General features: G+C 40.4%; 1 protein-coding gene across 1 annotated transcript; it reads right to left on the bottom strand.

Moving 5' to 3' along the window:
• Window positions 1-4,845: 4,845 nt before the first annotated feature.
• Window positions 4,846-16,665, bottom strand: LOC112254807 (protransforming growth factor alpha). Its single transcript, XM_024427683.1, has 6 exons — window positions 16,144-16,665; window positions 13,706-13,870; window positions 11,797-11,911; window positions 8,997-9,146; window positions 8,511-8,620; window positions 4,846-7,338 (listed from the first exon to the last, which is right to left on the bottom strand). The coding sequence occupies exons 1-6, from the start codon at window positions 16,184-16,186 to the stop codon at window positions 7,331-7,333; spliced, it is 591 nt and encodes a 196-aa protein (XP_024283451.1). The 5' UTR covers window positions 16,187-16,665; the 3' UTR covers window positions 4,846-7,330.
• Window positions 16,666-17,524: the final 859 nt, after the last annotated feature.

Raw genomic sequence — 17,524 nt, 5'->3', positions numbered from 1 at the left:
GCAAGATGGAAGCCACTCTTCAGTAAAAGGCACATGACAGCCAGCTTGGAGTTTGCCAAAAGGCACCTAAAGGACTCTGACCATGAGAAACAAGATTCTCTGGTCTGATGAAACCAAGATTGAACACTTTGGGCTGAATGCCAAGTGTCACGTCTGGAGGAAACCTGACACCATCCCTACGGTGAAGCATGGTGGTGGCAGCATCCTGCTGGGGGGATGCTTTTCAGTGGCAGGGACTGGGAGACTAGTCAGGATTGAGGGAAAGATGAACGGAGCAAAGTACAGAGGATCCTTGATTAAAAAACCTGCTCCAGAGCTCTCAGGACCTCAGACTGGGGTGAAGGTTCACCTTCCAACAGGACAAGGACCCTAAGCACACAGCCAAGACAACGCAGGAGTGGCTTCGGGACAATGTCTTTGAGTGGCCCAGACAGAGCCCGGACTTGAACCCGATCTAACATCTCTGGAGAGAACTGAAAATAGCTGTGCAGCGATGCTCCCCATCAAACCTGACAGAGCTTGAGAGGATCTGTAGAGAAGAATGGGTGAAACTCCGTAAATACAGGTGTGCCAAGCTTGTAGCGTCATGCCCAAGAAGACTTCAAAATACTGAGTAAAGGGTCTGAATATTTATGTAAAAGTGATACTTTTTATTTTTAATACATTTTGCAAAAATGTCTAATCATGTTTTTGCTTTGTCATTATGGGGTATTGTATGTAGATTTTTTTTCTTCTTCAATTTAATTTTAAAATAATGCTGTAACAACAAAATGGAACAATTCAAGGGGGCCTAAGTACTTCACAAATGCACTGTAGGTCAAAACAAATTTAAATTTGTCACATGCGCCAAATACAACAGGTGGAGACCTTAGTGAAATGCTTAAAAGCCCTTAACCAACAATGCAGTTAAGAAAAACAAGTTGAAGTATTTACTCAAATAAACCTAGGTGGCCTCCCGGGTGGCGCAGTGGTTAAGGGCGCTGTACTGCAGCGCCAGCTGTGCCACCAGAGACTCTGGGTTTGTGCCCAGGCTCTGTCGTAACTTGTGGTCGGAGGCCGAGCAGTTGCCATACCAGGCGGTGATCAGTGTGGCAGATGTGTTGTTACCTACCCTTACCACTTTGGGGTGGCCCATCAGGATGTCCAGAATCCAGTTGCAGAGGGAGGTGTTTAGTCCCAGGGTCCTTAGCTTATTGATGAGCTTTGAGGGCACTATGGTGTTGAACACTGAGCTGTAGTCAATGAATAGCATTCTCACATGGGGGGTTCCTTTTGTCCAGGTGGGAAAGGGTAGTGTGGAGTGCAATAGAGATTGTGTCATCTGTGGATCTGTTGGGGCGGTATGCAAATTGGAGTGGGTCTAGGGGTCCTGGGATAATGGTGTTGATTTGGGTGGGTGGGTGGGGGGGGACCCCCCTATCCCAACAGAGGGTAGAGGCTACATTCTCTATTTGTATGCATGCTGACTATTCTACTGTATACTAAATGAAAGAAATGCTCATATCTTTGATACTGTACCACATTTTTCACTTTTATTTGCATATAAGGGGGGAAATCCTCTAATCTTGTTCTAGTATTGTAATGTCTAATTCAAAGATGTGGCATGAATAAGAATCAAATAACTCAAGTTTTGTTGAAAAAGGTATCTAATCAATGATACATTCATTTTGTTGTATTGTACTGGATCAAATGACAACGAACTCAAATATAATGGGTTCAATTAAGAAAAAAAGTTGTAATATGATTATGATTGGGATGACAAAATCCTACAAAACATAAGGTTTTTAGTTTCTTTTCAATTAAAGACCTAGACAACCAGGAAAGGGGAGTTCCTTAATTATTAGTGACCTTAATTAATCGATCAAGTGCAAGGGTGGAGAGAATCTGCAGACATTCAGCCCTCCATGGAATGAGTTTGACATCTGCTATACAACTGTCATGACGTGGCCCTTTCTGGGTATAGAGTGTGGCAAACCCCTCCCTCTCCTACACCCAGGTTCTGTTAACTCAGGTCGTAAATTCCTGGAAGAGACTCCTCCTGGCCATGCAGTATAGAGATAGAGTTTCACAATAGAATAAAGGAACTTCTTCTACAATCACAGAACTGAACAATTATCCATGTTTTGGAGAATGTGTAAACAGTCGGTGGAGAAGCCAGCTACGACCTGGTCCGTTTTGTTTCATGTTTGTGACCTCATGAAAGACAACACAGCCACATGACCATATCTCTGTTTATACAGGTTCCTCCATTATGAGGTTCATGTCTAATTATTGTATAAAATGAATGAGATGAGTAAAGATTAAACTATTTGTGAAATGATGTTAATGTGAGAGAATTGTATTCCCTTTAAAGTTTAACTAAGTCATTGGCCCGCCCCCATGAGCACAGACAGGATCTGGCGTCATGGAACAGCCCTTCTCTACTGTTACGAATAAAAACCCCACCTGAAGAATTCCTCTTCAGACCATGCTTACCTAGGTCAGCTGAGGGGGCAAAGGTTTGAGTAGAGACCACAAAACCCTCAGTACAAGCTAAGGTTGTAATGGTTGTGGAATTTCTAACCATACCACGTGGAGCATTGGCTACAAGGGTGGAAATGGTTAAACAGAATAAGAGCAAATCTTAGATACTAATTACTAGTCCGCAGCTAGAAATTGTTAACCTGGGATGCGAAGACCGACAACTGCCGAAACATCTATTCTATAAGAACATTTCTGAATGGTACTCTGAAGTATCTATTCTAACCACGAAAGACTTCCGGGAAGCAGAGAGACGCTTGGATGAACTTTCCAACAGAAAGACGGATGATTCCAACAGAGATCAAGATGACATATATATTGATTGCAATTATTCCCAAATGAGTGAGCGTTCATGTGCAGAGGATTAGCATTTCAATTAATATAATTATCAACTGTGTAGCGACTCATTTGTCTTTCCCACCCTTCTCAGTCCACACACACTTCCCTTTCTCCACCAAGCCGTCATATCGGCTTAGCCCACTAGGGAATCTCCCCTATCATTTCCTTGTAACCATATCTGTTCGTTTATGCATTTGTATTATTTATTTAGTTAGTAAATAAATTATTAAGACAATTGATGTACGGATGAATCATAGAGGCTGGGTTCATGCAGATAACCAACAATTTACGACGTTTGGAATGAGACTAACATGAGGTAAAGAATCATTCATTAATTAGACTAAATGATCAGATATTAAAATATCTGAAGAGTTATTAGGAAAATTATAACTTTGTAATCTGAAGATTTTCTTTGGTGCCCATACTTCCTAGTTAGTTACATTTACATGCTTAGTTTAATCACGTAATAATAGAGAATTTATTTGATAAAATAAGTATTCAATTTAATGATGCCAAAGACACGAGATAACCATGCACTGCGTCAATGGAAGAGATAAGTGAATGCGGAAACGGAAGAGTTAGGCCGTTACTGCGGAAACAATAGATCCCTTTTTACAAAAAAATATCCCATTGAAGAGTGCCTGCGTTTACATACATGTTGAGTGCAGAGATCATGATGATGTGTATGAGCACAATCAGCGATTATATCAGAGGGGGAGAGAAGGAACATCGGGCTGGGAGGATGGACAGCTAGGCGGGGGAGATGGAGCTTGCTCACTTAACCCTAATACTGTTATTCCTAGCCTAGCCTTGCCATCTGCACCAAGGCAGATGCTGGGAATGTTGGGTTAGGATCAGAGAGGATGGTCAGAAGTTCAAAACCAACACCAAAAGAAAAAGATGGCCCTGAGAGGCACCAAAGAGCTTTAGGCAAAATCATTGTCTCCATTATAGGGCCATAACAGCTGAACTGGAGCTTTGCCTTTGGTTTTTCCCCTTTACCTCCATCTGATCATCCTCTTCTTTCTATCCATTCTTCCTCTCTATCACACAGTAAGCCTTTTGTGCATCTATCACAGGAGGCTGCCGAGGGGAGGATGGCTCATAATAAGGGCTGGAAGAGAGTGAATGGAATGGTATTAGCCACGTGGAAACCATGTGTTTGATATCATTCCATTCCAGCCATTGGAATGAGTCCATCCTCACCAATTAAATAGCAACCAGCCTCCAGTGGTATCCATAGGGAGGGATGCCCCAAAAGAGCTTCTTAATTCAAAGCTGGGTTTAGTAGCTCAGCCAAACGGCTCTTAAGCACTCCACACAAATCCAATTGTTAACATAATGGGATTGGGAAACGAAGCACGTGGAGGGAGAAACAGGAAGGGTAGAGCAAAAGATGGATACGAGTGGTGGTGGTGGTCAAGCAAAAGACATCTGCAACTGAAAAAGCCAAATGAATGGAGATAGTGAGTCAACGTCACACAGGCTATACTCATGCACTGAACAAGTACAGGCACAGTTTATTTTTTTCTTGTAGCGACATCTACTCTTACTCAACAAGGAACAAGCAAACAAATAGCCATGGAAGTAATTAGAATAAAACCTTTCCTTCCCTCAGCTAAAAAAAAAAGCACTCAGGACCGAGGCTCTTTATTCCCCAATTGTGCCTGAGGTTTTGTTTAGAGTTTTTTTTTTCATTTATTCTGCCTTTTAAAATATTCAGTAGAAGGGGGGGTGGACAGAGCTCTGAATAAAGAGAGCAACTGCCGTAAGAGGAGAGGTGAAAGTAGCGGCACGCAATGGAGAGAGTATGGAGGGAGAGAGAAAGTCAAGTGAGGATCAAAAAGTGTGTCATATAGACGGGTGTAAGTCTACACTGTGTTCCAACAATCCACAGCTTCTCATTATTGACCCTTTCTCCTCTGTTAGCGAGTAGACGTCTTGCTATGTTACTGTGCAACAGAAAACAGCAGGGAGACAGCCACCTTCACAGATTTCAGTCTTCATTGAAAAAGAAAAAAAACATAAGTCAAGGACATTACATCATCATACAACTGGTTAGTTCCAACGAAAATATCCAGTACAGTTGTACTGTTGATGAATATCCAAGAGGTTAATCATTGACAAGGTCAAGTCTGAAGTTAATACTGTATAGTCCATGATCCTTATTCTCTTCAAATTAAAAACATGGGAGTACACAAATTATATTTCATTTGTATAGTTTACAACTTTACATTGTTCAGTAGGTGTGTTTTCCATGCTTACCCCTCCTACTTCAATTCTCTTTCACCATCTCTTGCAAATTTTTAATACACTTGAAAGCTCCAAACATTTATTTACTTCAAAATGTGGTTTTAGGCTGCTTTCCATTTCCACCAAATGGTAGGCTTATGGTATAATAATCATAGACAAAATGTCTGAATTAAATATATACATTTATAAATAAATATAAAGCAGGTCTCCATCCAACTTTCTTTTCCCCAAGTATTTGTTTTTCAGCAATTCATTTTTGTCCAAAACTGTACAAGAATTGCCATTCATACGCTTCAGCGCTCTACTTCCACCATATTTTCTTATTCAGACATCTATTGTACCATATCTGTAAAGTGTGGTTTTAACAGTTTCTAAAAATGATGCTCTATAAAAAGTGTTGCACAATTTCCAGTTAACAAGTCATTCCAGCTAAAAGCTGTGTTTTGTGCATATTTGTGGTGTGCAATAAATACAAACACTGTGCTGTCTAATATGTTTCATAAATAGAAACAGGGTCCTGTGTATGCATGACTGGATGCACCCTATAGAAGGGCAATTCCATGGTAACAGTGATGCTGGGACAGAGGTTTCACTTTAAATGTATGTCAAACAAAAAACTGTTTGCAAAGTTAAACCATACAACTATGCATAAGGACTACTTTGACATACAAATAAATACATTGAAGAACAGTGCATATACAAAGTTTGGTAAAAAGAATGATGGCACAAACAGCACAAACTATCCTTCCGTTATGTTTTTGTAACATTTTCTGTGGAAGTTGTTCAAAGTAGATCTGTGCATTTAACTGTATGGTTTGTTTAACTTTGCAATTATTGTTTTTTCCTTTACATATATTTTAACGTGAAATATCTGAGTCTCAATCGTTCTGTTACAGTGTTATTACCCAGAACTGACGCTTGTCACATGAGTCTTTCTGTGCTCTATCAGACATGTAAGATCTTCAGGTGCATTTGGCATCTCTCACATGTGAAGTAACAGAAACCTAAGTGCAGAAGTGTGCTATGCAATCGTGAGCAAGCTTGCTATGACGTGTACCACAAGAAAACATTACTATACAATGAAGTGTACATCTAGAATAGGTCATGATAAGAATCTCATGCATACAATGTTCCCAGTAACATATGTGCATAAAACAAGTGCTAGAACACAACGTCTGTTTGTATGTGCATCACTCACTCAAACCTCTGAGGCAGAGGAAAATGTAATGCAGGTTTTGTGCAGGAACGGAAAGAAACAACCAACACTACAATATCTGAGGTACAATGCAATGTGCACACTCATAGAAAGCCGGGCATATCAGGAATAATGATACATGGTGGGAGATAAGTTAATAAGGGACTATAGGTTGGCAATGTTTTTGGAGACTATACAGTCCTCTTATATCTACTTTTTTAGCATGCATTTAATTTCTCCCATATCTATGTCCAAGTCCCACCATTGGTCCTTAATCCACAGTGGGGTTAAAGAGTCCCAGTAGCAATCTCCCATTTTTGTCAGGTGAGGTATGTCAATATCCCTTGCTTAAAACAGAAACTAAAATGTTCTTGCCCCACCTAAATCTCTGTGCGCTTTAAGTTTTGATGAAACAATTGTTCATTGTGTTTTTAGCTTCTTAAAAGACAAAAATTTGGAGTTCCTCTGAGTTTGAGTGAATAAAACAAAGTTATACCTCAAATCGAAATCTGAAATAGTTGCTTTCATGTGCCAAAAACCCCACAGGACACCAAGTTGTCAAAAGTATTTCTCTTATGTCCAGCATGTTCCTGGTCATGTCCTTGACTTCATCATCTTTACAGTGATGATGTCACACTAAGCGCTCACAATTTAGAGGGTATCTGTTCAGGAGTCCAGTTCCAGAGAGCTGTTCCCGGAGAATTTGGTATTTCTGACCGGTCAGTTCCCATCTCTTCTCCTCCATGCATTAAAACAGTAGTGAGATCACAGTATTCAAAGTGTGCGGAGGTTCTGAAACGACATGAAACTCTCACATCAAATGGGCCTCCCTTGGTCTGGTAATAGAGATAGAGGGGGTCTCTACTCCCTCTCAGTCTTATGAGGATGTTATTAGCCAGGTGTCTGATGCCCATCTTAGGGATGATCCATATGTCCCAGCAGTCTTTAGGATTGAATAGACAGAGGAAGAGAGAAGGCAGCCCATCATGAAAATCCCTGGCGTTCCAAGCAGGAGTTCTTCTCTTACACCACTGAGGGGAAATCATAAGATAAAAAAAACAAGGAAATCAGATAGCCATATCAACCCATTTTGTAAAAAGGACATTGTGGTATGGAGACTCAGAAGTCATGCTCAAAGTCACTACAGTCTATTCTATGCACTAAGGTTTGAAGACAATTCCATGAGAATTGTCTGATCGCTGTTTTAAATGAGAGATGAGTTTCCAACCATTGATCTGGACTACAATAACACACTATCCCACCAAACAGAGATAAAGTCTGTAGTCTAGGCCACCTAAAAACAACAAAACACAATCCCAATGGTACCTTGTGAATAAGGGATGTGAGGACAAAGTAGAAACAGAACATGTCATTCAATTATATCAGAAAAGTACCTTATATTCTAAAATTGTGTTTCAGATTAAGTCAAATTTCTACATGATATAGGAAACTTACATGAGGGGGCAGAAGTTAAGGAAATATTGGCCCTGGGTTTGCATAACCATCAGATAGACCCATAGCATGCCACTGCTGGGTAAGAGAGGCCACTGAGAAGACCTGAGTCTTTCAAGCATCTAACTACAGTACAGTATATCTATGGAGGAAGGTGGTTTATAATTTGATTGACATTGCGGTCTGGGTGTGATAATGTTGTTAGTGTGTACTTCCCCCAAAACACGAGTCAAGAACATTCAAAGTTCATACAGCATGAGAAAGAGTACAGTAGTAAGCATAGTCTATAGAGAACCCTGTTCTAATATGGGCATAACAATTTTCTCAGTATAGTGTTCTCAGAACCCTGTGTGGGAGCTAGAGTAGAGTCCTCAAGTGAGAGTTCTACAAGTCTATGGATGTAAAGGACAGGAAACGTCCATTAGCTACAGCAGTGTCAGCAACACCTCAATGGTTCCCATACACCGCGTGAGCCTTTAATACGGTCATGATCAAACCAGATGGGTCCTATATGCACAGAGAAAGGTTCAGTATGCTTCAGCAGATTGGACACAGTAGGCCATTAAACCGACCTCTAAGGCTCATAGCCATCTACCCTCTCCAGTTGATTACAAAAATACCCCATACCGACTACCATAATTAGAAACCCTGTAGTTTCACATTTCAAACATGATAACAGTTGAGAATGTGAAACAGACAAAAGACAAAACTAGGTATAAGTACAAAATGAAAAGTAAGTTGAAGTCTGTACCACTTTCAGAGTGACAGCATGACCCTCTGCCCTTCAGCATACTGCCTTGTTTCTCTGGGGCACAGTGGAGTCTGTGCCTCCGCCCCAAACCGTCCCGCCTCCACCAGCAACTAGGAGAGAGAGGACAAACTCTTCATGACGAATGATTTCAGGTCAACACACCAAATTACCTTCTAAAGACCAGTGGAGGGTTTTTAATCTTACTTTATGGACAAACTCATCATGGTAGCATGTGCAGTATGTTTGGTTAATCACAGTGTGATGACGCAGATGTCTACACAAGGTATGTAGGCTCAGTGAATGGGCAGTGTCAGAGGGAGATTGCTGTTCTCTTGTGGACAGCACATTGAGCAGAATCACAGTGTGGTTGGTTAAGCACAGTGTGGTTGGTTAATCAACCACGTAGTTGTCTTTATGATATGCCATTTCAGTAAATGGGATAAGTCATGGAGAGATTTTCCTATTAAGCAGACATCATGTACTTACTGTAAAAGGGTGCAGAGCAGCATCGTCAAGACGCAACCAATCACACACAGAACTAGCACCGTGGCAACTGTCTGTTGCCTGTGATTGGTGGCCACCACAGCTAGCAGGTCAGCGTGCTCACATCGCATCCCTACAAAGCCTTGGTGACACCTGTCAAACATGAAGTGGAGAAAGGACATAAAACTTCATACAGCAGCATGGACTTGATCCTTCAAGGCTGTTTGACAAACTCACTGACTCCATTTGCAATGGAGAGACCACAGCATTAAATATAACATCTATAAATAAATTGTATCTCTATGGAAGAGACTAATAGAGGTAGAGATTAATGAAGTAGAACAGGTAAGTAGAACTATTAGCCCTACGTTTCAGAAAGAATAGTTCAGTCTGCAAAACTATTTTGCATCATATTGCTACCCATACAATACCCTTTGTATTATGAACATGCCATAAAGTGTCTCAAGAGGTCGCTACTGAAGAGCATTTTAGTAAAGGGTTTAGGTCAAAGAGCCTAACCCTGGACGGAATTCCCTTTTCTGCTCATCTCACTCAGTGAGAAGTGAACTGTCGCGCTCCAATTCCATAGGCCAGTGAAATTCGTATCATGATCAGACCAGCTCTACGAACTGCAGCGAATCAGTGTACAAACATAGCACTGACAGAACAGATCCTAAACACACTTTGGATGCATTTGTATTTATTATGGATCCAAATGAACTCGTTCTGGGGTCCAGCAAAATTAAGGCAGTTAAACAATTTTAGAAAAACATGACAATACATTAATGACATAATTCACAACACACTAAGTGTGTTCCCTGAGGTCGATACTCCACTATCTACAACACAAAATGTGTATGTGTGTGTATGTTATCGTGTGTGTATATAGATGCATATGTCTGTGCCTATGTGTGTGTGTTGCTTCACAGTCCCCGCTGTTCCATAAGGTGTAATTTTCATTTTTATAAAAATCTTATTCTACTGCTTGCACCTGATGTGGAATAGAGTTCCATATAGTCATGGTTCTGTGGTACTGTGTGCATCCCAGTCTGTTCTGAATTTGGGGACTGTGAAGAGACCTCTGGTGGCATGTCTTGTGGGGTATACATGGGTGTCTGAGCTGTGTGCTAGTTGTTTAAACAGACAGCTCGGTGCTTTCAACATGTCAATACCTCTCACTAATACAAGTAGTGATGAAGTCAATCTCTCCTCTACTTTGAGCCAGGAGAGATTGACATACATGTTCTGAGCCAATTGCAATTTTCCTGAGTCCCTCTGTGGCACCTGACCACACGACTGAACAGTAGTCCAGGAGTGACAAAACTAGGACCTGTAGGACCTGCCTTGTTGATTGTGTTGTTAAGAAGGTAGAGCAGCACTTTATTATGGACAGACTTATCCCCATCTTAGCTACTGTTGTATCAATATGTTTTGACCATGACAGTTTACAATCTAGGGTTACTCCAAGCAGTTTAGTCACCTCAACTTGCTCAATTTCCACATTATTTATTACAAGATTTAGTAGAGTTTAGTGAATGATTAGTCACAAATACAATGCTTTTAGTTTTTTAAATATTTAGGAATAACTTATTCCTTGCCACTCATTCTGAAACTAACTGCAGCTCTTTGTTAAGTGTTGCAGTCATTTCAGTTGCTGTAGTGGCTGATGTGTATAGTGTTGAGTCATCTGCATACATAGACACACTGGCTTTACTCATACACCACATACATAGACACACTGTCGTTAGTAAAGATTGGCATAGACAGCTGCCCTGGGGAATTCCTGATTCTACCTGGATTATGTTGGAGAAGCTTCCACGCCCTCTGTGTTCTGTTAGACAGGTAACTCTTTATACACAATATAGCAGGGGATGTAAAGCAATAACACATATGTTTTTCCAGCAGCAGACTATGATCGATAATTTCAAAAGCCACACTGAAGTCTGAACAAAACAGCCCCCCAATCTTTTTATCATCAATTTCACTCAGCCAATCAGTCATTTGTGTAAGTTCTGTGCTTGTTAAATGTCCTTCCCTATAAGCGTGCTGAAAGACTGTTGTCAATTTGTTTACTGTAAAATAGCATTGTATCTGGTCAAACACCATTTTCTCCAAAACTTTACTAAGGGTTGGTAACAGGCTGATTGGTCAGCTATTTCAGCCAGTAAAGGGGGCTTTACTATTCTTAGGTAGAGGAATGTTTTTTCACAATTTCATTTAAGGTGCTCCAAAGCTTTTTACTATCATTCTTTTGTCATTTATCTTTGTTTCATAGTGTAGTTTCTTCTTCTTTTTATTCAGTTTAGTCAAATGATTTCTCAATTTGCAGTACGTTTGCCAAGCAGTTGTGCAGCCAGACTTAAATTGCCATTCCCTTTGCCTCATCCCTCTCAACCATACAATTTTTCAATTACTTATCAATCCACAGGGATGTAACAGTTTTAGTAATTTTCTTAATGGGTACATGATTATTAGTAACTGGGATAAGCAAGTGGATGTCACAGACAGACCTAAAACTGGGTGGCTTACCCAACAAACTCTCCATAAATCCTACTAACTGGTGACCACTCAAAATAAAATACTTACAACATATGCTAACCTTTTACAGTTTACTTGTGACAGGTCACCAGCAAAGACAGGGCACAAGTTCATTATCGAAGAACAATTTCCCATACAGACTGAGTAACAATGATGATTCACCTGATTTTGAAATAATGACGACAATGCCTTACTGTGGGACGTAGCCTTATTTCAACTATGTGGGTGCGTGTATCAGCGAGAGAGAAAGAGAAGTTGAACTTACACACATGCGGGTGTCTCCTCCAGAATCAAGAAACGACAGGTGCCATGGAAACAGAAGTGGCTGTGGGAGTCAGGACAGTCATCGAAGTGGGATCGAACAGCTGCTGCAACAAACTCTGACAGAGAGAATGAATGACATTTAAGGGTATTTCTAAAACATTGTGCAACTGGATTGCAGTCAGATTGCACGTACTCAATGATTTATAAATCACCTTGTATTCCAAATAACTACTCAATATGTGATGATGAGAAATTCTGCACTTAGCTTTGCTCAAACTGATCCCCTCCAACATGCCGTTTCTCTCTTTGTAGGATTACACTGTAAAAGAGCCCAATAACCTGGCCATACGCCTTACCAAAACTCCATAGGTCAGTCAGTGTCATAGATCGAAAATAACTTAATTCTTGGACAACAATGTCAAAATCTACTCCCACGCCTCCATCCCATGCCTCCAGTTTGGGAAGTTCCTGAGGCAGAGGAGACTTATTCTAAGCCTTTTGTTACATCGCTGAGTGACTGGGGTTGTCATGGCTTATGTCAGGGACAGGGCCCTCCAAGGGACAAGTCTAACCCCATGTCAAATCCCCAGTGCCACGACACAGCAAACAAAACATCTGTCCATCATCAAACCCATTAGAAGCACATCCCTGAAGCCAGGAAGTAAAACGCTCACCCTTTTCACTCCATGGTTGTGTCTGAAAAGATTACTAGCCATCATGTCCTTGCTTCCTCCTTATGGAGTGGATCAAAAGGTCCCTCCTTCCGAGCTCTACTCTATTGAGCTTTGAGAGGAATTCAGGAAACAAGGACAGAGGAGACAAGGATTTGACAGCTAGTAAGCTTCTCAGACAGCCTCTCTCCTCTACCCTTTACATCCAATCAAACTTGATTTATTATGGCTAGAATAACAAAATTCATCTTCTGAAATAAATTAACATTGGGATGAGCTGAAGAGGTCAGAACTCAGGAAGAACACGGTAACCACATTTTTGTGTCTGGACAAATTTCTTACTCATCAACTATACAGTCAGGGTTTCAAATTCCAACCTGACTGGCCCAAACAAAAGTCTGAGTATCTTTTCTCGGGCAGCCAAAACAGATGTCACAATGTGGCATTCAGAGAGGGAGGAAGAGAGGGAGTAAGTGAGAAAGAGAGAGAGGATGAACAGACAGACTGCTGCAGTACAGCCGACCGTAACACACTCCATTCCATTAGTAAATGGCTGGTTGGATTCCAGCCTACATGCATTGTCCTTTCTCCCCTCTCTCTTTCAGAGTCTGTATAAAGCTCTCTGTTCTTCCCTGAGGCATCTGCCCCAGCTACCCCTCAGCCCCTCTCTAGCAGTCCCAAATTGTACCCTATTCACTATAGTGCACTATTTTTGACCAGGGACCATAGGGCTCTGGTCAAACATGGAACCCTATTCCCTACATAGTGCACTATTTGGGATACAGCTCCATCTCTCTCTTCATGTGATTTTGGCAGTCAGTCGAGGATAACATTTAGGAGGAACGGAAATTAGTCATTAGGCATTTCTGGATTTTAAATGGTGCCTCGCAGATAATGACGGAAATGTGATAGTTGGTAACCTGGGATTTAGGCTACTTGTTTTTTTTTTTTTGCTACATTCTATCCAGGCTGAGAAACTAGATTTATGAAAAAAATAAACCAATTAATTCATGTGTAGCTTAGTATGTGTCCACTTTTGAAATACATTCTCTGTTGCCATCTGACTCTTCACTAGAAAAGCCTTGAATTACCATTGGCACCAGTTAATGAGTCTGAAGAGGTGAACAATTCTCTGGAGCACCCTGTAGAGAGGTTTTATAAAGGCATTTATAAAATGTGTGTGTGCAGTCACCTGCACATCCACACACACAGAGACAAAACACACACACAAATACATACTTTTCACTGGAATGGTGGTTGTAGTGGTGATACTGGTGGTGGTAGTAGAAGAGGTAGTAACATTTACAGTGGTAGTGGTGGTAGTTACAGGAGGTGTGGTGGTAATTGTAGAATTAGTAGCAATAGTGGAATTATCCTGGCCTGTTCCATATGTAAAGAGGGAACCTATTGGAAGAAACAGATTATGAAATGATAAAGTACATACATCAGTAATAATGTCAAGAGTGATCAGTGAAAAACTAACAAAATTCCAGTTGGCTTTAATAGTTGACAATCAGGAAACAGGCCGTCTCCAGATTACTTGTTGCTCTTAAAGTATAACTAATCTCCCACTTGGAACACAAGACAAGGTGGCATTAATTAGATCCCCATTTATCATCCTGAGTACTATTCACTGAGGTGAAACTGACTGAAATGGGCTGCGCAGCCACATCATCACTTTTTCAGAGCTTATCAAAAGACCAATTAGTGAAACAAATATCAGAATTGGGCAGCCTGTGTAAACGTAGCCATGGGGGGGGTACTACCTAAGAACACTGATTTTTGTTTTCTGTTTCCAACCATTACATGTTCACATCAAACTTACTTGACTTAAACCACTTTGCCCCATTGGGAGGATAGGATTTCCCATGATTGCTTTCCACCTCCCTCTTCTGTTCAATGTCTTGGCTTTTGCCAGGAGATCTTTGCACTGCAATCATATTATAGTATCTTATTTCTATTACTTGATCCTAATTAACCACTCCTCTTTTTTATATTGCACTGGGCTCATTGTGGATTGCATGCTGAGGCATGTTCTGTACTCATACCGCTCACATTTATCATTATGTTTGGAGCTCCTCTTACCAGTTGAGTAGTCCAAGAGTGGCAATAGGATGAACACACTACAATGGGTCTATAATAGGTCTAAGCTGGGATAGTCTTAATATAGACAGGTCTTGGGAGAGAGATCACACAATTAGAATACTGTAAGTATTCACTGTTATTCAGTGATATGGAGAAAGGCATTTTTTTATTGAACCTTTATTTAACTAGGCAAGTCAGTTAAGAACAAATTCTTATTTAGAATGACGGCCTACCCCAGCCAAACCCTAAATGGGACTCCCAATCAAAATCAAACTTTATTTGTCACATGCGCCAAATACAACAAGTGTACACTTTACCGTGAAATACTTACTTACAAGCCCTTAACCAACAGTGCAGTTCAAGAATAAGTTATTTTCAGTCATAAGAGCAACATTATGTACACAATGAGTTAAAAAAATAAAAACGCAAAAAAACTAACAAAATAGCACAATTGGTTGGGAGAATGTAAAACGTCAGCCATGTTCTTCGGCGCCATCTTGTTGTCAATCACGGCCGGTTGTGATACAGCCTGGAATCAAACCATGATCTGTAGTGACGCCTCTAGCACTGAGATGCAGTGCCTTAGACCGCTGCGCCACTCAGACAATAAAAATGCTGAGTATCAAATTAGCCATCACCATACTGCTCAAATAGATAAGAGATGGTTGCAGTCTGTCATAAGGGTTTCAGGAAGGGCCATTTTCTTGCAAGCTCTTCCCTTTCTGAGATTTCAAATGATGGTTAAAAATTAAATAAAACAATTTTAAATACTGAGCGTCAGTTAAATGGGTGACATCCCTGTGATCTTGCTAAGGACACTGTGCGCGTAACAAGGTACAAAGTCCAGAAATAGAGAGGGCAAATGAATGCTGTGTCAAGGCAGCGATTGTCCCCAATGGCACCCTATTCCCTACATAGTGCACTACTTTTAACCCAAGCCCTAAGACCCCTGGTCAAAATTAGTACACTGTTTAGGGAATAGGGCTATATTTTGTACACAACCAGTGTAACTGAACAACCAATAACAGTAGCAGGGTCAAGTATTCCCTCCCTACTAAAAGGACGAGGCCATTAGAAACCTATGAATAGGTCTGAACTGACAGTTAACGCATGCTACATCAAACATCAACAGTGGCTCATTGGTCGGCCAACCATCTTTTTTTCTCATAGAAAAGGTGAAATGCCACTGACCCTGAGGGATAGCCACAAAAAATGGTTAGAATTCACAAATTGGAGCCATATTCAATGAATCCTGGAAACCAAATTCCCAGGGTATGAGTAGGCTAGGTTAGGCTATATAGGCCTGGAGTATCAACTTTGTCCTTTCTGATGCCCACGAAAATATTGAGATAGAGGTTACTGTTAATATTTTGTATTTACAATTGTCGTTTCTCCCTGCTTTTTCAGGGACCTCTGGTTGAGGTTTTATTTGTAAGGAAAATGGTCTACAGAAGCAAAGCTAGTTTATTAGGAAATAATAATGACCTTTTCCCTTATGGTATAGCAAATTCAGATTTACTCAAATCCATTTTTTATTTAACATTTTACACATTCAAATATTTTACCAACTGTTTTTTTTTCATTGAACTCACCAGTAATGAGAAATATCGCATCCCAGAAAGCCCGATTCATCATGATGAAGGTTGTCTATCAAGGTAATCCTCCGAAATTCGAATGTTCTCTGCTCAATTCCATAAATATTTTTGTAGGCCTACGCACGCATCCGTCAGCAGGCGAGATAAATGTATTCGTCTAAAATTAAAATAAAAAAAACCTTTCTGCTTCTCCACTATAGGCTACTACTGACGTTCTTCAGAAATTTCTCAAACAATGCAAGTGCGTCGCTATTCAGCAACTTCATTATTGTCCAATGCCATGTGCAAACTGAGTTGACGTGCCTGATATGTCATCATTAAAGTGTATCAACCAACAAGTCTTCAAATACTTCGTTTCGATTCATATTTATTACATTTAAACGGAGACGTTAAGTCCATGCCCTAAACAATTCCACTCTTCTCCTGTCGAAATAAACCCTTTCACGCACGGCACACGTAATCTTGTCAGTAGCGTCCCCTGAGGAGCTCTATCATGGGACACATGTAATTGGAGAGAGAGAGAGCGGCGTGAGATAGTGATAAATATTTATGTTTATTTATTTTCCCTTTCGTACTCTACTACTTGCACATTGTTACAACACTGTACATAGCCATAATTTAATCTTTGAAATGTATCTATTCCTTTGAAACTTTTGTGAGTAATGTTTACTGTTAATTGTTTATTTCACTTTTGAATTGAATTGAGAAAGAGCGAGTGATTATTCAATATCATTCTGTCTTTGCTCTCTCTGTCGGGCCCACTTCCAGTTACCTAAAATAGGTTGTTTTTAGGGAATGTTTTAGAGTAAAATTAAATTTATCACAATAATCTTGTAATGATAACTCAATCTTCAAATGATGGCTTTCATATTTCAATTTGGTGGTAGCTTTTATATGGGCAGTTATACTGAACAAATATATAAATGCAACATGTAAAGTGTTGACCCCATGTTTCATGAGCTGAAATAAAAGATCCCAGAGAGAAAGTGTATTTCTCTCAAATTTTGTGCACATAATTGTTTGCATCCTTGTTAGTGAGCATTTCTCCTTTGCCAAGATAATCCATCCACCTGACAGGTGTGGCATATCAAGAAGCTGATTAAATAGCATGATCAGTACACAGGTGCACCTTGTGCTGGGGCCAGTAAAAGGACACTCTAAAATGTGCCGTTTTGTAACACAACACAATGCCACAGATGTCTCAAATTTGAGCGAGCGTTCAATTTGCATGTTGACTGCAGGAATGTCCACCAGAGCTGTTGCCAGATAATTGAATGTTAATTTCTCTACCATAAGCCACCTCCAATGTCATTTTAGAGAATTTGGCAGTACGTCCAACTGGCTTCACAACCGCAGACCACGTGTATGGCTTTGTGTG

This window comes from Oncorhynchus tshawytscha, linkage group LG07 (genome assembly GCF_018296145.1).
Source record: "Oncorhynchus tshawytscha isolate Ot180627B linkage group LG07, Otsh_v2.0, whole genome shotgun sequence".
NCBI lineage: Eukaryota > Metazoa > Chordata > Actinopteri > Salmoniformes > Salmonidae > Oncorhynchus > Oncorhynchus tshawytscha.
This window is presented reverse-complemented; position numbering and strand designations above follow the sequence as displayed.